This window comes from Myotis brandtii, unplaced genomic scaffold, assembly GCF_000412655.1.
Source record: "Myotis brandtii unplaced genomic scaffold, ASM41265v1 scaffold1076, whole genome shotgun sequence".
NCBI lineage: Eukaryota > Metazoa > Chordata > Mammalia > Chiroptera > Vespertilionidae > Myotis > Myotis brandtii.
This window is the reverse complement of record NW_005353663.1, coordinates 1,372,845-1,394,827: the sequence shown is the minus strand read 5'-3', so window position 1 is coordinate 1,394,827 and position 21,983 is coordinate 1,372,845. Positions and strand designations below refer to the sequence as shown.

The following is a 21,983-nucleotide window of genomic DNA, read 5'->3' as shown; positions in this document are numbered from 1 at the left end:
TGCAATTAAAATACAATTATAATGTCGTCATCAGACTTAAAAAATGAAGATTAATTATTAATATCTGGATATCAAGATCCATTTTAAAGGATCATGCTGTGATAAAACCAGAAGGGAAGAAATGCACCTATGAAAATGTAAACTTCTACAATTAGATCCAAATAGTCAATTGCATCAGTGCAGACTAAGGGAGACCTGGCTCAGCAACAGACTATATGACCTCCACTGAGGTCTGGGGACACGGTGATAGGCAGACCAACCATTCACCAGGGCTTTAAGCAACACACTTGGAGGCTCAATTACTGAATGGGTCTTTCTTTTTTTTTTCTATTTTAAATATATTTTTATTGATTTCAGAGAGGAAGGGAGAGAAAGAGAGAGAGATAGAAACATCTATATAATAAAAGCATAAGCAACCATTAAGGTGGAATGACCAGAATGACTGGTCGCTATGATGTGCACTGACCACCAGGGGGAAGACGCTCAATGCAGAAGCTGCCCCCTGGTAGTCAGTGCACTCCCACAGGGGGAGCACTGCTCAGCCACAAGCCTGACTCACAGCTGGTGAGAGCAGTGGTGGCAGCAATAAGGAGCAGCGAGCCAAGCAGTAAGGAGCAGCGAGCAGGTGGGCAGTAAGGAGCGAGGGGTCCTGGACTGCGAGAGGGTGCAGGCCAGACTGAGGGACCCCCCCCCAAAACTGCATGAATTTCGTGCACTGGGCCTCTAGTAAATGATAAGAGAGAATCAGTGACTGGCTGTCTCCTGCACTGCACGCCCCTACCAGAGTTCAAAACATGACTTCCTGGTTCATAGGTCAATGCTCAACCACTGAGCCATGATGGCCGGGCTACTGAGTAGATCTTTCTTTGACAAGTAGCACACAGGCAGGAAAACAGCAAGGGATGTCCCATGTTTTGGGTGACTACATTATGTTAATGTAATAATTTTTTCTTTGATTCTCTTCTACCTATAGAGAAGTTCTAAATATGACTCAATTATGGACACAATACTCAGTCTCTCCCTGTATTAAATGAAGCCTATCTCTTCTTTCTAGTCAACATCCCTAATATTATGCTATTTGTATAGTATATTCCAAATTTTATTTTTCTTTGCTTATTTAGTGCATATGAGATGACTAACCAGTAATGACCATGAACTATTGATGCCATTTAATGGGGTTATACAGAAAGTGACATGGTGTGACATGTTGGGGATCCTTTTTTAAAAATATATATTTTATTGATTTTTTACAGAGAGGAAGGGAGAGGGACAGAGAGTTAGAAACATCAATGAGAGAGAAACATTGATCAGCTGCCTCCTGCACACTCCCTACTGGGTATGTGCCCGCAACCAAGGTACAGGCCCTTGACCGGAATCGAACCCGGGACCCTTGAGTCCGCAGGCCGACGCTCTATCCACTGAGCCAAACCGGTCAGGGCAGGGGATCCTTTTTATTCTAAAACTCTGTAGGGGAGGAAAAAATTTCTCTACCCTCTTTGGCTCAGTGACTGGACTTGTGAAATAAACTGACAAAAGATAGATTAACAAGAGAAAAACAAGCAAGTTTTATTAACAAGGGCATTGTGCATACACATGGGAGGACTCAGTAATGAGTAACTCAAAGGGTGGTAAGAATTTGGGGTTTAAATAGCATCTTAACAAAGAACCATAAATTTGTGGAGAAGTGACAAGACAAAGAAAAAGGGAGTTAGGCTTTTAGGGGCAGCAAACTGGGAAGGTGAGTATATGGGCAAAACTTAGAGAAGATAAAAGCTATTTAGTATTGCTGTTATATATAGGTTCTTCTCAGTGCCTGCCTGTGGACGATAAAGAATCTAGAGTTGTCTCCTGGTGAGTTCTGCCCTTCCTGGTTTGGGAAAGGGAGACACCTTTACAAATGTTTGTCCTGCTTTTAGGCAAATAGAGGGAGGGCAGAGAGCTTTTCTGTGTCTGTTTTTTCTCAGTTGCCTTCAGCTCAAAGTAATCCTTATGCCAAAGTGGCATGTTCTGATACCCTACACTTCCAAATAGGAAATGACTCTACGGAATGGAAATGTCTTCTCAGCTCAGAATCCAAACTGAAAGTGACCCTTTCCACTTAGGAAGGGTTTAACTATCCACCTCCAATTAGAGGAGACTGGGGGCAGTCCTGAGAAAACTGCTGAAAGGAGAGAAGGAAAATGTTGTCGTGCATACAGCACTCCCATTAACAAGAAATGTAGTTTGTTAGCCAGGAACGGAGTATATTCAAGTCAAGTTTCTGAAGAAACTAGTCAATAAAGACTCTACCTGATGCAAATATGCAAATGCAGCAGCAAAGAATACAGTCAGAGAGGAAAAGGGAGAACATACTTGAAGTGTGGACAGCAAAGATGCATAGACTACACGGAAAGAATGCAGAATCTGAGGGGATTATTTCCTTACTCACACTGGGTGAGGGTTCCCACCAGAGCTAGAGAGAGATACTGGACCCCACTATATAATGTTAGGTGAACATTTATGCTTTTGTTGCTATAGAGTGAATTGAAATTCTCATTCTAGAGGGCTGACTGGGGCATCTCAGCAAGGCCCCTGGGATGGCACACCCCCCACCCCCAACACCCATGGTGTTTCCAATGGAATCTAGAGCTGGGTGACTGTGAGCCGACTATTAAGATTCTGGGCACAGCCCTAGCCAGTTTGGCTCACTGAATAGAGCATCGGCCTAGGGACTGAAGGGTCCCAGGTTCTATTCTGGTCAAGGGCATGTACCTTGGTTGCGGGCACATCCCCAGTGGGGAGTGTGCAGGAGGCAGTTGATAGATGCTTCTCTCTCATCGATGTTTCTAACTCTCTATTCCTCTCCCTTCCTCTCTGTAAAAAAATCAATAAAATATATTTTTAAAAAAGTAAAAAATAAAAATAAATCTTTAAAAAGAAAAGATTCTGGGCACAGCACGGCAGACTAGCTGAGCAACACTTTGGCAGAGGGCTGTATTCACAATGCTGCTCCCTTTCTGCTGCTAGCACTGCTGTAGCAAGATACCACAGCCTGGAGACACCTTGATTTTAGCCTCGGGGGAATCCATGGTGGACTTCTGACATATAAAATTACAAGATAAAGATGGGCCCATCACTTCTTATCTTGCTTTCTTTCTCCAGAATTTAATGGAGTTAAAATATAAGCCACACATTTTCAGAGGTAAGCTGGTTGGCATTGCCTTATCCCTCCGGAGCAAGTAAGCAGTAGAGTCAACCACAGGATGCCACACCTTCCTAATGGCACCTTGTCCTTCTGAACTTGGAATGGAGACCCAGATAACAGAAACAATGAAACAAATTGAAAGGGAACACAGCGGTGGAATAAGAGCCTGTTGAAAACACAAGAAAGAGAAAAAAAATGAGCATCCACAGAGTTAACTTTAAATTGAATTCTTCTAATCAAATATCCCGATCTTCCTGATCCTAGGTATAACTTAAAAAACACAGGGTTCTTCTTTTCTGTTTACTAAAGGAAAACAGAACAAAGCCATTGATACTCTCACTTACTTCCTTGCTATTTGATAGTTATTGAGTATAGGGTGGAAGGAGGCGTTCAGTAAATGTTAAACCACAAAAAACTATGAGCTTTGCAAATAAGGAGCTGTTCCCACACTTCATGTTTGGCTTGGGCAGTGGGGACATGGAGAATTAATGAGTCCCACCAGGAGATTCCTTTTAGTGGTTTTCTCCAGCATGTATGCTTTTTCCCATGCAAGACTCCTGAGCAATGAAAGGTTGTAGTATGGAGAATTCTGAACCATCAGAGAGGTTAAACCATCTGGCCTGTGAAAGAGGGCCTTGTGCATGAGATGTAGGAATGACAATAGATTTTTGATGACATTTATATAGGAAGATGAGAGAGGTGGGGAGAAAAGCAATAAAAAGCCCCTGTTTAGAAACAGCCTTCAGCTTGTCCATGAACTTCCAAGTCTCCAGAGTCAGTACCAGGGGAGTCATGCTGAGCATATCAGAAAACAGAGGCACATTCATAACACACAGCAGAAAGCCAGCCTGCCTCATGGGCTCGGCCCCGTTTTTGACTTTCTTCCCAGGGGCTTGCCTCAGAAACAGCTTTGGGTGGAGAAAGCGTTATTAACAAAGGGTGTTGATGTCTGTAATGAACTGTAATGACGATCCATTTAAGTGCTAGCCAGGCCCTGGGAGGTACCGACCTCCTGGAGGTGGAGAGCGCTAAGGTACAATTTTGAGGCTGTTGTGGGGTAAGTGGGTGATGTGGTTAATAAAAGGTTCCTCCAGGATACAGCGAAGCCCATCTACCTTGTGCCAAGTATCCTGGCCAAAACGCTCTCTTCAAAGGCAGCTGTATTCTTCATTGTTTATTTCCACCTGGACACACTAGTCCGATGACTACATTCCCGATACTATCACTCTGTTGCTTGGAAGTCCATGCCAAAGACATTGCACTGAGTTAGCACTCTGAGACAATAAATCATGAGCGTGAAGACATGGGAGCTTTGAGCAAGCAGTATCACATGATGGGGGCTAGTAAACACACATCTATTTGCAATTTTTAAAAATTTAATACTAAAACAGGGTATCTGTAGTTTTCCTCCACTATTTTTTCATCATAATGCACCAATTTTAGACAGTTGGTGGATAGCAGATATCACATTCGAGGTTGAGAAGGAACTATTGTGCTCTTCTTACACATTTGCAGTTTGAACTTATTCTGGATAGCAGATATCACATTCGAGGTTGAGAAGGAACTTACACATTTGCAGTTTGAACTTATTTATCAGTGGTATCTAACAAAATGGTCAGTTTGGCAAAAGAAAAAATGTACCAAATTCTGTAATTCCTACAAGAAAGCATAATTCTCTTATGAAGTATTTATAGCCCAATTCTTGGAAAGTCAACAATATATTGTTAATAGCCTAGTTATGGTTCTTTTTATCGACAGATCCTTTCTTTAGACAAATAAATCCAACATTCTTCATCTGGAGATTCACTTAATGGTAAGTCAAGGACCATTGTCATAACCAGAAGAGTTGTTCTTATTATATTAACAGATAACTAAATAATTATGGGGATGTCTCCAACAAGTTCAGATGGTCTCCAAACACATTTCTTGCCTGTTGGTTTTACTTTTCTTTTCTTTTTTCTTTTTCCCCACCATCTCTCCTGTGGCTGATCTAAACACTGGCTGCTTAATTTTTTTTTTACTCTGAAATTAGATGCATCATTTCCTATGACCCTCCAATAATGTATGAAAATTCCTTCTCAGGACACTGGTTCCTTCTTTTCCCCTTAGATACTTCCCTCCCTCCTAGAATCAAGTATTTCAGCCTCATTATACTTTATCAGGAAGTTTCCTTTCTGAATTTTTACCAACACATATTTTGTTCTTTTAGTAACTATCTTCCATAGAAAAGACTTCAACTAGATTCCCAGTTTCCTGAGGACAAGTGCTCCTTAAAGTGATTTTCAAATATTGAATTGAGGAGAAAATTGGGGGAAAGGGACATTTTAAAGCAAATATTGCAAATGGTCACAAACTCATATGTCTTTGAGATTCAAGCATGAACTATAAAGCAATGGATCAAGGGGCTGATGAGAAACTTTGGAAGAGTGAAGTTTGGCCGCTTGACCTATAGGCACAGTCCTTACTCAGTATCGGCTTATGTTGGATGTTGCCACATTGGAATGTGGGCTCTGAATGGCCAGACTTTCCACTTTTTCAAAAGAAACCAAAAATCTAGATTTTGTATGACATCTCCCAATTTTAATATAATGGAAGTTAATCCAAACATTTTAAGCTCTATGCAGGCCAAAAAGAACATAGCGATGGGCCAGATTTGGCCTATGAACCACTGCTTTAAAGTCTTGAGAGTTATTTGGAATAGAGCTCTGTTATTGGAATAGAACTATCCAAAATATCAGAAAATATGATATGTAGACTTGTTTATTGTTTAATGGCCAGACTCCCTCACTTTTTCTGTCTATTCTTTGAATTTCTGTACATTACAGGCCTCTACTATGATGATTCAGATGCTTTCAGTAACTAGTTCTCTACCACGCCAAATGTCTGTGTTACAATTACATGGTCACACCTGTGTGGCATTCATGATTTTTGAGTAGTCTGTGATTTGGATACTCAATATAGAGTGAAAATTACAGGCTTATTCTAACAATTGCTGTCATGGAGTGGTATTTTGAGCCTCAGCATCTTACAATGTCCTTGCAGAAGGCTCTACTTAGAAGGGTAAAGTGTGCCCTTCTCCTATTTTCCATTTCCATAGCTTTCCTAGCACCATAGACTCTTACATCTATACCTGACAGTTAGGTTGAATGAAAGTGAAGGAACTTATTTGTTGATTTAAAATTCTTTGCAATGAAAGAGAGACAAGAAAAGGGAAATTTCTCATTGTTCACGATTAGCATAGAAATGCCGGTATGGACAGCCATATTCCCTGGAAGCCATAAGCTTCAGGCTAAAGTGTTTCCATTGTTTACCTTTCAGATGCCGCTCCTGTCTTTTCAAAGCCATATCATCTTCAATTCCCAGTTGCTCTCACCTGGCCTTTTGCCCATTCACATCAGAATCACTGAGGACTGCTCATGCCATTGCCCACGTGGCTCCCAGAAGGGAGTGCAGAGAACCAGAGTGAGCTGAGCCAGCTCCCCTCAACACTTCCTGGTCACTCAACCTATGAATGTGATCCCTTTATGTTGACATCCCCTGTGGCAGTGGTGGCCTTATGACTGGGCAGTCAGCAGCAGAAGTGTCATATGAAATTAAGGAAAATGTGAATATGCCCCAAATGGCAGGTTTCCTCTTAAGATTTAGTTCAGCCACAAGTGGGAGAGCAGCATTTTCTAGCTCTGAAGCATGGTGATGGTATAAAAATTATAAAAATATGCTTTCAGTGTCTGAATAGGTTGAGGGTTGAATGTTAAGATAAGCTCCATATTATTTTCTAAGATTCTATGAAATCTTTTATTTGAGTTTATATTTATTGCAATAGTAAGGTAATGCACAGCATGAATATCACATATTTTTATTATTTATAGTCTCAGGGTAGTTATGTTAGCCAGGAGACAAAATTCATACACTTACTTAAAGAGAATTTAACATAAAGATTTGTTAACCAGGAATGAAGTTGTTACCTAGTAACTAGCAGGATAAAAGAGAACACGGCTATATAAAGGAGGTGACAACCACCATTCCTAGGGTGAAGTATCAAAGGGAAAAGGTTTGAATTACAGAAACTTAGAAGAAGTGCCTTATGGAGCTGTAAGTCAGGTCTTTAAGGAGAGGCACAGACTGACAAGGTGATGTTATCTGGTCAGGGAGAGGAGTGAGTCTGGTTTGCAAGGATTGCAAAACTGTAAACTACAGGAAAGAACTGCTTCTGTTGGGATGCAGTGTTGGTGGGGTGATATCACAGGAAGCACAAGCAGACAGGGAGCCTTTAGAAAGGAGCAAGTCCTCTCTTTGTCCTCCAACCTTGCATTCTCCCTTCATTTCCACTGTTGGCAGAACATGATTCAGGGTCAGCTGACAAAGCAGAAATGGGGTATGCAGAGTCCCAGTGACAGCAACACGGAGCTGAACACAGAAAAGGGCATTTTGAGTATAGAGACAGTGAGTTAACAACTGGCCCAACAATGATGCCTCGTTGCTCTTTAAAAGCTCATCATGGGAAAAACTAGGTTTTCATTTTTCAGAAGTAAAATATGCCATTCAAATTTGTTCCAACAAAAAAATCTAGGAAAGGATGGCTTGCAATTTTTAAAGAACCATTGGTTCAGTATTTCCAGTTTCAAGTTTTTTATTCTGATTTTCAGAAAAAAGTATATATTTAATAAGTCAATTTTGCCCCCAAACATACACTTTCTCAAAAAAAATTATTTCATCAAAAAAGATCCTAAAATTTGAAATATTACTATTAGAATTCATTTTATGTGAAACCAATGACAACTATTTAAAATACAACTACATCTCAATTGAGTTAGGTTTTCATGTAAGAGACTCTTTAAAAGTGGCTAAAATACAATAAACATTTATTTCATTATGCACATAAAGCCCAAGGGAGTTACTTGTGTGGTGGCTCCAACATTATCAGGTATTCAAGTCCATCCAGGTCTCTGCTCTGCCTTGTCGAGGTCACATGAATATAACCTGGTCCTATGTGGCTGCTAGATGGCAGCCATCACATCCATGTTCTAAGCATCAGTATGAACATAGGGAAGAGGAACAAGTTATACCCCTGCATTCTAAGAAGAGTTCTTACAAGCCACACACAATACTTCACTAGCTACAAAGGAGCCCCTAGAGTTGTAGCTGGGAATTTGTGTGTCCAGCTAAAAATTGGCGCTCTCTTAATTTGAGTGAGTTGGGCAGAATAACTACTGGTAAGGAACTAGCTGTTTCTGCCAGGCTCTGGGAGGGTTATTACCTCATCAATCATAAACCTTGATGTGAATAAGTCTGTCAGCTCCTTTCTGAAAGTGAGATTTCATAGGTAATGGAGACCAAATAGTATGTGAGGGCACTGGGCAGGGGAGAGTAGAAGCTGGGGAACAGGGTGGATGGAGAATATTAAGGACAAGCCTCCTCTATTTTACAATTTTGCTAAAAGTAAGCATTAGCCCCAACTCCATGTTTCTTATTTATTCATTTGTCCATTTAAAGAATTTGGATTCTATACTAAAACAGGGAAGGGCTCACATATCACATATTTATTTTGTTCCTAAGGACTAAATTTTTTTAAAAAGAGATTTAATCACTTTGGTTGTGTTCTTTTCCCTCTTTTATAGAGGAGCACCTTCTAATGCCAAGATGGGTTTTGCATTTCCAAGGTTATTGTATTTATCCTTGAGAGTTTGTCTCTCCCTTCCGATGAACCCCAAAGGGCATGGAAAAATGGCATCATATTGATAAAACATGGCCTTCCAAAACAGTCTTTAAATCTCCTATGTGCAAATATGGTCAGGCCAATTGGAGTGAACATTTCTCCATGGACGCTCGGGGTGAAACTAGCTGGCTTTGCAAAGTGGTTCTCTTTATAAACTAGCAACATTTATTTACAATATGTCTGGTGACAGGCCAATTTCTTAAGTAATGTAAGTATATGCATTTAGTACTTTCCAGCGTTTTTGCTTTTAGAACAAACTTATAGAGCAGAGCAGCTGACCAGGCCGTGCCTTGTCAGAATCACTGGCAGCAACTTCATAAAGTTTTCAGTTTCCAAGAATTTCACTCGCTTCCAGCTACCTCATCTTTAATAATTTGTTGCCTTTAATCACAATAAAGCAAATTTCAGGAGGACATTGGAGGGAGAAAGAGATGATACAAAAAGAAGAGGTGAAGATTCGGTTGGGAATTTTATGATGCTGATGTTTGCTTCAGAGAAAATATTTGCAGTGCACACACACCTGCAAAAATAAAGATCCATTCCTCATCAAAGTGCTGAGGTGGCTGCAAACTGAACACCATCTGGCCCCTTCAGGCGGCCTTCGCTCTCACCCTGTACCCGTTATAGCACCCAGTTCCCCCTCATCCATCCCCGCCCTGGTCAGTAGGTCATTCCTCTGAAGGATGTTGATGAGATCAGGAAAAGGATGTGCATTGCCCACCTTGCAGGGGAAAGCTTCATCTAGAAAACCACTTACAGCAAAATAAATGATCCCTGTCACTTAAGGGAAAAACCTGTCTTCCGTAGCCCCAATCAGTCTCTCCTGCTTTTTCCATCACAGAGGTTTCTCTTCTTCCATGCCTTATCCCCTCCTCCCTTTTGCCTCTTCCTTCTCCTAAAGGCTGGTGGGGGCTTAGGTACCTTTCCACGGGGCATATGAATCATCAATTAAAACAGGGACAGAAATGAAAGAGAAGAAGCTCTGCCGGCAGAATTTTAGGCAGAATGAATAATGGAAAGAGCTGGGTACCGGAGCCAAAGAGAGCTGGAATGGGTTCCCTGCTCTGTCATTTAGAAACTGACTGTCTTGGGCAAGTTATTCATCTTTTCTGAGTCACAGTTTCTTTGTTTATAAAATTGAAATAATAATACCTGCCTCATAATCATTTGAGAATTAAATTATATATATAAAAATTAGCACAATATTTGATGCATAGTTGGCATTCAATAAATATTAGTTCTCTTATTTATCATAAGGGGAATGGAGGAGTTGTTGGGGCAAGTCATGGGGCTTTCTCAGTATTCTAATCTGCTGGGAACTGTGTGCATGTGTGTTTGAGAGAGAGAGAGAGAGAGAGAGAGAGAGAGAACTAATTTGTTGCTGCACTAATTTGTTGCTGCACTTATTTATGCATTCCTTGGTTGACTCTTGTATGTGCCCTGAGTGGGGATTGAACCTGCGACCTTGGCTTATCGGGACAATGATTTAACCAACTCAGCTACCCAGCCAGAGCCTTCTTAATTACATTAGGTGTATGAAAATTTCTGGTACCAAGGAAAATGGGAAACTAAAAGAGGAGATCTCGGTGAACAAGAAACAAAAGCAGCCCTGACTGGTTTGGCTCAGTGGATAGAGTGTCAGCCTGTGGACTCAAGGGTCCCAGGTTCGATTCTGGTCAGGGGCATGTACCTTGGTTGCAGGCACATCTACAGTGGGGAGTGTGCAGGAGGCGGCTGATCGATGTTTCTCATCGATGTTTCTAGCTCTCTATCCCTCTCCCTTCCTCTCTGTAAAAAATCAATAAAGTATATTTTTTTTAAAAAAGAAACAAAAGCAACAAAGCAGAGTGATTTGGGGTATTATTTCACCCATTTGCTGATAAAATAATTTTACCAGATTCCTTGTGTTCTCTAGATTCACATTCTCCTTTGGATGGTGCTGATCAAGTGATACATTTTGTTTCTCTAAGCTTCACTTTCTGTGCTGATCACTCTGGGGCCAACACATTCTTTTGTCACATGTGTTAATATCACTGTCTTAGGATCTGTCAAAATGAAAAATAGTTCCCTTTTCTGTGCCAGACCTAATTTGATAGTCTTAACTGCAAAGATTCAGACCTTTCTTGGCACCAAAATACAGGAACTGGGCACAGATCTCACAGCTCCTTTGGTCCTTTATTGAGCACAAAGCCCAAACAGAATTCTGATATTGATAGCACTGCCATCCTCGCTCTGCCTGAACTCACGTCTGCCATGGTCAGTGTCTGTGATTGGGAACGGATGCTACAAAGCTTCTAATTCAGGTCCAAGTCATCCTTCAGGAAGTAAAGACGGTCCTAAGACTTCTGGAAAATAGTCTTTCTTGGGGCTAGATTGTAAACCCTGGGTAATATTGTCTCATCCCTTTCCCCAAGGTAACAACTCCTAGACTCTGCCCATAATGAGATCTTATCAGCTCTGTCTTCTGCTTTGCTGGGGGAAAACCATTGGCTATGTTTTTATAAAAAATATTTGATTAGATAGATAGATAGATAGATAGATAGATAGATATAAAATAGGGTAGCGAGCATAATGGCTATAAAAGGCCATCACACACAGTCTGAGCTTCTTCACCCCAGGGAAAATCTGTACATATCCCACCAGGAAGAGGACAGGCCTGAGTTGCATTCTTGGTTTGACAGTCATGGCCACAATTTATTAATACTCCATTCCCATAATAAAGAAAAGTGGATACCTGATAGATTAAAAGACATTTACACTCCCTCTGAAAGTTTTCATAATATTTCATAATATTCTCATGATATTCACTGTTGAATTACTTCTTCTGTAGGAGTTTTTAACCTCAGACCCTCAGACACTCAAGAAGTCTGGCACACTACTATATTTCAAATAAAATATATATAGCAAGTAAAAATATCTGATAAATTATTTCCATAAAATTAGTTTTACTTGTCATCGTAAGAATATTATTTTTTGCTTTTAAAATCATTATTCTAAAAAGAGGTCCATAGGCTTCAAGCCCTGTCAAAGGGATCCTGGCACTGAAACGTCCAGACTCCCTCAGGCAGTGGGAGGAGGTCTTCTCAGGTGACTTGCGGTTTCATTATCTGATGTTCACAGTTCTTGGTTCTCTCTCTTACAACCTCAGCATGGTGCCTCTGATGGTTTGTGTCAGGTGTGTCTATGAGGTGCAGCAGTAAATGTCGATCTTTCTTTGGGCAGAATACTAGTTTCAATACAGTGACAGTGCAATTCACAATGGAAATTTTCTTAAACTTTATTTGAACACTGAAAAAATCCTATGTGCTGGTTGCTGTGCTAGCCAGAGAGAGGATACTAAGCAAAACAAAAAAATTCTGCTGTTTATGAACTTTTAATCTAACAGGTCTGTGTGTGTGTGTGTGTGTGTGTGTAATAACTCTGGATTTGTTTCTCCCACAGATCTCGGAGGCACGGGGCGTTCAATGGGGACTTTGCAGTGCTCCAGGCTGCTGCCCCTCAATGAAGCTCTGAGTCCTGGCCTGAAGGGCTAAGGTACTGGCTACAATGTGGAACCCCAGGAGAGCCAACCTGACTTCTAAGAAGAAGTCCCAAATGAAACTGGGCTGAAATCAGAGCAAGGACTAAAAGAAAGATTTATTCGTTAATGGAAAGAGGAAAGGAGAAAAGGGTTTCCAAAAACTTGCAACAAACTTTCCATCGCTCTAAAGAACCTACCTTCCTTATCAACCACGCTGTTCTGTCTCGTGACTCCTCTTCTAGCCTTTTGCCAGAAACAGAGCGAGTCAATCCTGCTGAAAACATAAAGACAAACCCTCAGAAAACTAGGCCTGGAACTGTGATCCTCTCAAAACGGTCCGGTAAGAGAATTATGTCGGAAAGCCAGCCTAGCCCACCCGTGATCCCGTCCCGCAGGCCCGCATTCCGCATATGCTATATCTGTGGCCGAGAATTTGGGTCCCAATCACTTGCCATCCATGAGCCCCAGTGCTTGGAGAAGTGGCGAATTGAAAACAGCAAGTTGCCCAAGCACCAGCGGAGGCCAGAACCCTCCAAACCACAGCCCCTGGGCGGCGGCAGTGGGTCCTACATTCTTCAGGCAATGAACGAGGCAGCGTTCCAGACTTCTCAGGCCCAGCTGCTGCCCTGCGAATCCTGTGGCCGCACATTCTTGCCAGACCGTCTTCTTGTTCACCAGAGAAGTTGCAAGCCCAAGGGTGGTGGGCCCAGAGAACCAAACAGCAACAATTCTAATGACCTTACTGGTCTTAAGAAAGCTTCTGGTGGTGTCTCAGCTCGACCAAGGACTCTCCTCTGCTACATTTGTGGCAGGGAATTTGGCTCCCTCTCCCTTCCTATTCATGAGCCCAAATGCCTGGAAAAGTGGAAAACAGAAAATGACCGGCTCCCTAGGGAGCTCCGCCAGCCATTCCCACAGAAGAAGCCTCAGCCCCTTGTACCTGGCGAGGGGCCAAGTGAAGCTCAGCTTGAGCCCTGCCCAAACTGTAGCCGGACCTTTGCTCCCCAGCGCCTTCTGGTGCATCTGAGAAGTTGTAAGGCTCAACCAAGTGGGCCACGCGTTCAGAATTTGACTTTAGAGAGTAAAGGTGGCCTGAAAGAGTCCACTAATTTCAAGCAGCAAAGGCATGAGGCCGCACCCACTGTGACTGATAAGGTAATTCATGCCACATGAGATGCCCTGGTTGGACCCGGCAGTGCGTACTGTCTCCAGGGGGATGAGAGAAAACAGACCCCGAATCAACTGCCTCAACCCCTAGAGTGGTTTCTTTCGATGGCTATTTCTGACTCATTGCAGCCTGTCCAAGTTGACCCCTGTCCCACTCCAGGGGCTGTATCTCTGATGGCAACATAGACATAAGAACATCCTTGCCTGGAAGATTCATAGTTCTCTTTCATTTTGTTGAGAGAGAGAGAGAGAGAACTTTTTTTCCCCTGACCCCTCCCACCAATAATCCTTGGGAGAGACTGTTATTTGAAAATGAGTCATTAATGCTATGTCTGCATTACAGAGCTATAATCCCCATTCCAAAAGCCAATATTTATTACCAGTTTATTTTAGTCATCTACCTTAGGAATTCATTTTTGGCAACACTGGGTTATGCTGAGTTTATCTTACTAAAATAGAATCTGTGTCAAAAACCCCAAATGACTTTAGCAATAATTAAACACTGGCGCACTCGCAGGAATAGACGTGCTCTGTGAATACAGCATGTTTTCTGTTAACGCTTACATGATTGTAGTATGTGGGGAATTAACCCAGTGTAGACACCCAAGCAGGGAGGCGTGTGTTCCTGGTTCTGGGACGTGCTGAATTCCCGCTGCTGCTCTGTACCTTTTATCTGGGTTGGACACCACGCTCTGACTCGCCACTTGGGCAATTGTAAATAAGCGTGACCCAGGGGTTCCCAGTCATAGGGTGCAGTGTTGTTGGGTTTTCACCTGAAGTTTCTTCATCAACCAGGATTGGGGAAGGATGCTCATGAGGGTGGCTACCTGCAAAATAGGGCACGGTCCATGGACTCTGGCCTGCACTTAAGCCAGGGGGATGGATGTGCTGTCCTTGTCACAGCTTACAGATGTCAAATTATGAAAAATAGGATGTGGTCAGTTTTCTTCTTCTTCTCCTCCTCCTCCGCCTCCCCCCCACCCTCCTCCTCTTCTTCTCCTCCTTCGATTTGCTACTTGAAACACCCACCTGCATGATTCTTTAAATGGACTGTTTTCAAAAATAAAAAGTAAATAAATGGACTGTTATTGGGAAACTAAGGTTACTCAAGGTATTGCAAAGTATTAAACCAAAAGGGGGTGGGGGGTCTTTTATGTTTAATGCAGTGTTTCTTCCTTACATTTTCATTGCATGATTTTGGCAAATATCTAGTACTTTTCTCAAACTACCATGTTTAAAATGACATTACATGGACTTGCTGGTTTAGAAGATTTCAAGATAATGATCCTAAAGCTGAAGAGTCACACCGACAGAAGCTGGGTAAGTGTTCCGATGAACATTGAAGAAAGGATGGCTGGTTTCTTTGCCGGATGAAAACCCAAACTCTTAAGTGTGGCAAGGACTGCAGGCTGGTCTCATAAACATGATCTGTTTTTCCCATCTTCTGGCTGTTGTTTTTCTTTCAAAACATGTGAGGTCTGGATTCAAAGAGCAAAAGGCTTGTGTCTCAGGGTCACAATCAGCAACTCTGTTCCTGTGTGACTTTCAGCCCTGTTTCCTGATTGTATGCATTTACTTCAAATGTTCTCATTACAGATCTGGAGATAGGGAAGCGTGTGGTCAGGATTCTTGGGCTTGTTGTTATAACACATACTTTGTGCTCCCAAGAGTGGAGCCAACAGGCTGAGCACAGCATGTTCTCACTCAGTCACGACTGCTAAAAGAGGCTGGCCTGGAACCACGGCTTCATAAGAGGACACCTCCTGACTCACGCAGTTGTCTGGAGGGGAGAATGTCAGAAGGAGAGGCCAGCGAGGGCCCCGATGACTCGTGCGTTTAGCATAGAGGGGAGTTCATCAGAGCAAGGGCATCTAGAGGGCATGGCTGTGTGAGAGGACAGCCAACTCTGCTCCCAGACGTGAAAAGGCACGTGTCAGTGAGAAACTGGCGCCCACAGCTGTCAGATGTGTGCTGGCCTGTTTGGGGACCATGCAGACTTCAGTGGAGGTCAGAGAAAGGTCATCTAACATAGGGGCCCTTTAGTTGCCAGATTTAAAGCAAGCTTGGTTTAATGACAATGGAGAAATCTCCTTAGGCTTCAGAGAGGCATAAGAATCTGGAAGCAATGGACTTTATTCCTTCGCTGAAAAAGATGTTTGCCGTGCAATGGTACTTTCAGCAGAAAGGCTCTCCTGGGAACTGTAGTTTTCTCTTTTGTTTATGATTTGATCCTGTCTATTGCTGTATTTCTTTTATCATTTAAAATTTAGATAGTGCAGTACATCATACATTTTCCATAAAGGGCACTGCCCTATGCATTATTAGATTTCAGATTTTCATCTGCCTGTGATGGTCGACTTTTGGCTGACTATGATGCACATGCATTCTTTTTAAAATATATATTTTATTGATTTCAGAAAGGAAGAGAGAGAGAGGGAGAGAGAGACAGAAACATCAATGATGAGAGAGAGAATCATTGTTTGGCTGCCTCCTGCATGCCCCTCACCACGATCAAACCCACAACCGGGGCATGTGCCCTGACCTGGAATCAAACTGTGACCTCCTGTTTCATAGGTTGATGCTCAACCACACCGGCCCGGCCACATGCATTCTTTTTAGAGTTCAAATGTTTCCTTCATTTCTTCTCTTGTCAATTATAACAATTTCCCTCTAGAATTCTTGATCTGACTTCTAATTAGAATCCATGATCTTGCCTGATGTTCTCAGGGGGCTCAATCTTGCAGTGAATTCAAGTGAGGAAAATCTTTTCAGAACCATGATCACAGTGCTTGGAAAACAATTCACTCCAGTCGGGCAACATGACTGTTTCGCTGGCAGAGTGAATTACCTTCTGCTCAGAATGTTCTTCCAACATAGATTGGCTCAGTTCTCTTAGGACACAGATGCTTCTGTCACCTTTCAATCATTTCTAAACATAAACAAACGCCACTAAGGCAAGTTCTCTTCCAAGACCTCAATGGACACTTTGCAATCTGTTCTGTTTATTGGTTAGATAATGCTTGGGGTTATTTCCTTAGGATTATGCTGGTCACATGTGAAACACCTTTTCTAAAAATCCTTTAACATTATAAAGTAGGCATTATTTTTCTGTAGGGAAACTATCTTTTCTATAAATGATCATCTCTCTCAATGTGGTTTTATGCTCAGGTTTGAGCTAAAAGTCCCTTCAGATACCTCTTTAGCGTCTGGTGCTGCCATCTGGTGTTTTCTTTTAAAGCAATGTCTTCTACACTATCAAAAATATTATTCCTTTTCTCTTTGTGTTACCTCCAAATATATTTGAGAAGGTACCCTTATAATACAAACTCTAGTTATTTAGGGCAGCAGTTACATATTTGGTTAAATGTTATAAATTCTGTTTCATGGCTAAGTGTCTCATCCTCTAAAGGCAAAAATCTCAATAGGAAGGTCACCATCAGAAAGACTCAGAAGGGCAGGATGGATGATTTTGTGTATGCATATGTACTATTAGGTAAGAAGTATTTGTTTATTGGGAGGCATGGAAGAAAGGGAACTTTTCTGAGTACTTTCATGATCAGCACTTTATGTACATGATCTCACTTTAATCTTCATACTATTATTAAAAGACTGATATTATTTTTCCCACTTTCTAGGTGAAGCAACTGAGGTTAAACAACTTGACCAAAGTCACACAGTGGGTGTGGTAGTGGGTGTCAGAGCCAGATTCAAAGGCTCATTACCTTTGCATGTCACTAAGAGAGAGGATTATGTGTGATACAGAAAGGGCATGGTTATCTTGCCAGGCTATGAGTGTTAAGTAGGACAAAGAGGACAGAAGTTTGTTCAGTCAACAAATACTTACTGTTTGACATTGGCTAAATACTTAATATAGAGTCATAAACAAGATAGACACAGTTCTTGATCTCATGGAGACGTGTGGAGGAAATATGAAATAAATATAAAATTTCAAATTGTGATATGACAGTGTTTCTTGGTGGGAGTGGATATTCTTGGGTCAAGAAACCTCTGGGAGGAAGTGACATTTCAGCTGAGATACAAAAGGTGTGAACGCATTAGCCAAGACATTCTGGCCAAAGGAAACATGTGTGAAGACCTTGAGGTAAGAAAGATCTTTAAATGGAACTAAGAAGTCCACAGGTGGCCAGAGCCTAATGGAACAGGAGATAGGCACACGAGATAAAGCTGTAGAAACAGCATAGTTCTCTCCAGCTGCTATGTGGACATAGTGGCATCAGGTTGGCTACTCCAGAAGTCCAGGTGAGGGCTGATGATGCTTGGTTTAGGGGTATTGGTAGCAGAGATGGAGACAAGGTATAATGAGAATGTGATAGTTAGGACATGGTGATAGTTAGGACGTGGAAGGGTGAGGAAGGGGGTCAAGGATGACTCCCACATGTCTAATTTGAGCAACTGTACTCGTTGTGCCATTTTCTAAGGTGAGAAAGACTTGAGAAAGGGTAGCTCTTGAGGGTTAAGACAAATAGTTCTATTCTGGGCATATCACATTCAAAATGCTTATGAGATATCTAAGTGGGTAAGTCGAGCTGAATATATAAGTCTGGGTCTCAAAAGAAAAGACTAGGCTAGGGTATAGATTTGTGTAGTATTAACATATATTTAAACTCATCAGAATGAGGATAGGGCTATGAAAATAGACCCAGGGCTGAGCTAAGTGGCATTACCATATTTGGGGATCTGAAGGGAAGGAGCTGGAGAATGAGTGCCTGGAGACACTAGAGAAAAGACTAGAGTATGGCGCCACAGAAACTGAGATCAGAGAAAAAGTCAAGAATAAGGGTGTGGAAAACAGTGGAATGCCGAGGTTGAACAGGATGAGGGCCAAAATATCTCTCTGATTTGGCAATGCGGATTTCGTTTGAAAACCTTAGAAAGAACACATTCAGTGTAGTGGTGGGGGTTGCCGAGGGCATGGTTGATAAAGACAGGATGTAGTTTTAGAAGTTTGGCTTTGGTGATTAAGAGGAATAATGGGTAGGCTAGAAATAGATAATGGGTTAAGAGAAGTTTCTTTAAAAGATAGGAGCTTCCAGACTATATTTGAATGTTGAGGATTGTGATCCAGTGGAGGGAGGAAGTTTGAAGAAGCAGAATGATAAGGGTAAGTGTAAAACCTGAAGGAGAAATGGTCCCCAGGAGGTGGGATCCCAGTTCAAAGTGGGCACTTTTTCATTTCAGGGTGAGGTTGACTGCAAATGGAGGTAAGTTTGGAGGTGCTAATGGAAAGATGAAGGAGCTATAGTCTGTTAGCTTTTATCTTCTCAATGGAATACCAGGCAAGCTGATCAAGCCTATCACATGAGAGAGAAAGAAGTATAACGAGAGAGAAAAAGTTCATTTTAAGAAGCTACTTAGTCCTTTGTCTCTTCATACTTTCAGTTACACTGAGTTCCTGAAATCAAGGCTGAGGTTCATAGAACCATTTGCCTCTATGATTCCCAAACACAAGAATGAGTTGGAATTCTTTGAAGATGTTAGAACATTCAGTGGGATTCTTCTAGGGGTTTCCACCCTTATAATTATCTTCAGTCACCCTAGTTCACCTCCCCAGCGCTGCTGATGTCATAAAAGCCAGCCTCGACCTCACAAACTGCCCCCTGATGATGCTGGCAGCTGGACCACTAATATCCAACCCCATGTGCCACGTCATCTTTCTTGGTGCCAAGCATGCCCGCACATCAGGGCAGCATTTTAGGATCCCACAGCTCTCGGGTGTACTAAGAACCACTTTAAGGTAATAAGACAAGTTCTCTTCTGCACTGTTGTTTCTCAAAATGAACCCAAAGGAATCCGTGTACTATATATAGGGTGAGGCAACAGTAGGCTTACAGTTGTGAGTATACAAAACATAGTTTATTCTTATATTACTATTTATTAATTGTATTATTTTCCATATGAATAACTATAAGCCTACTTTTGCCCCATCTTGTATATTTTGTGTGGAATATGTGTGTGTTGGGGGGGGTTTACAAATTTTAGAGCAACAGCATCCTTTGCAAAATTGTTGTATAGCTTCTCTATTAAAAAATATATATTTTTATTGATTTCAGAGAGGAAGAAAGAGAGAGAGAGAGAGACAGAGAGAGAGAGAGAGAGAGAGAAACATCAATGATGAGAGAGAATCATTGATTGGCTGCCTCCTGCACGCCCCCCCCACCCCCTCGGGGATCAAGCCGACAACTCAGGCATGTGCCCTTGACTGGAATCGAACCTGGGACCCTTCAGTCCGCAGGCCTACGCTCTATCCACTGAGCCAAACTGGCTAGGGCTGTATAGCTTCTTAATATAAAAATTTGAAGGATAATACTTTTCCCTGCCACCTGCATCTCCCTGCTTCCAGCCCCACATACATAGATGCCCATATTGTCTAGTGATGGATGTCTAGCACATCTTTCTGTCATGACTGAGTGGATATATATCATTTTTAGAAATCCGAATTTCAAGGTCAACAACTAAAATCTCACCCAAAATTCTTAGAACTTCTCCAAAAGTAGTGCGACACAGCCTTGAAGAAATTCCTATTGAAACTGAGGTGGCTGTTCCTGTGACTAGCCTCTCACAGATAATGTGAAGCTCAACTTCAGTTTCACAACCAGGTGGAGCATTGAGAGGATTTGACTTAGGATGCCATCTCTTGTTTCCCCTTTATATTATGTGATTCACCTCCTCCTTACATTCACTGTCTCTTTCAAATGTTACCTCTATGATGCTGTCTTCTATGTAAGAAATGTCTTACAAATTGAAGGCAGGCCTAATAAATCCAGGAACTCTGTAAGTTTCCACTACCCCTGCTCCAGGCACCAGCTCATATGCTTTGATCCTGTCACTTAAGTTCCCCAAGAAGCTCTCACATCCCAAGCTACCTTTGTTTAAGTGGAGAAGTTGAAAACACAGAAATATCACTAAAGATTCAGGGAATTGGAGGCAGAGGGACAGGGAGAGGAGGGGGAAGGACTGGGGTCAACAATTCTGATAAGGAAAAAAACCTATTTCCTGGTGTTAGAATTCTTTTGGCCTGTCCTTGCTTTCTTTCTTTGATTCGAAAATTTCTTTCCTCTGCCTGCCCCCTGAGCTGGGGGCCCTTTGGCATATAAGTGGTAAACAAATCAGGCATTTGAAATCCCCACCTCTTTTCCCCTCTGTAGCTATAGCAGCTGGAAAACCTGAGTGATCATCTCAGCCTGTGGTTTTCTGATGTTGCCCCTGTTGCTCCTTTGTTACTTCATTTTACCCTGTGACCTGGAAGCCATCTGCCCAGGAGGGTCAGGCCTGGTCCCACACAGAGAAACCAAACTTCAGGTCCATCCTCTGTTCATGTTTTTCAAGAAAAGTGATTCTTACAGGAATTTGCAGAGAGATTTATTTAAATACCCTATGTTCCGATCAATATCATTCTAAGTGATCACAAAAAAAGCAGGGTTTTTTTTCCCCCTCAGATGACAAAAGAAAAAACAACTTCAGCTAAGAAACCATATTTCCTTCAGACACAGAGAATCTTATTTGGAATTTGTTCTTTGACTTAGATTTTCCAGCTTTGTATCTCAGGCTGAGCATTTAAAGAACTAAAATGCAAGCATATATTCAAAATATCAACAGTTTATTTTTAAAAATCAGGTACCTAAAGGTTCTTGAATATTAATAGCATTTCCAAATGAATGACCAAGTCTTTCTTGTTAAAGAAGCAAAACAAAACTCCACATCATAGGTAATGGACTCTCTAATAGTTGGCCGATAGGTTAGATTGGAAAAATTCTTTTACGTGGCATCCAGTGATTTCCAAAAACAATTTCATTTCAAACAATGATCCTTCCAGATGTGACATTTGAGTATGATTGTTTGAAAACCCCAGAAGTAAATGTGAAATACCAGTGGTTTCTAGACAATCAAGCTTTGCAATTGTTGAGGTTTGAGATTGAGCTATGCTGGTTACTCCTATATATTCAAATGCTGTTTATACTTTGTCTGCATGTGTAGGATGTGCCTGGGGGGAATGGAAATTTATACATTCATTCTCAGTCAAGTTTGTTGAAATTGAGCTTTAAATGGCCGCAGGCAAAATTCTGACTTTGGGAGTGAGTCTTCCATGGCCTGGCCTGGTATTCTTTTTCTTTTTTTAAAATATATTTTATTGATTTTTTACAGAGAGGGATAGAGAGTTAGAAACATCGATGAAAGAGAAACATCGATCAGTTGCCTCCTGCACACTCCCTACTGGGTACATGCCCTTGACCGGAATTGAACCTGGGACCCTTTAGTCCGCAGGCCAATGCTCTATCCACTGAGCCAAACCGGTCAGGGCTAGCCTGGTATTCTGATCTCCTTTTTCTTTCAGCACCTCTGTACCTTCCCTCCCCTCTCCCCTCTCCCCTCCTCCC

At 41.8% G+C, this 21,983-nt stretch overlaps 1 protein-coding gene across 1 annotated transcript in view; it reads left to right on the top strand.

Annotated features, from left to right (window-relative positions):
• The window catches only part of ZNF474 (zinc finger protein 474), a 64,096-nt gene that overhangs the window by 24,176 nt on the left and 17,937 nt on the right, over window positions 1-21,983 (top strand). Inside the window, exon 3 of the mRNA XM_005857126.2 lies at window positions 12,342-13,575. Coding sequence (XP_005857188.1) covers window positions 12,547-13,575 — 1,029 coding nt within the window. The 5' untranslated portion in view covers window positions 12,342-12,546. The remainder of the gene's footprint in view (window positions 1-12,341; window positions 13,576-21,983) is intronic.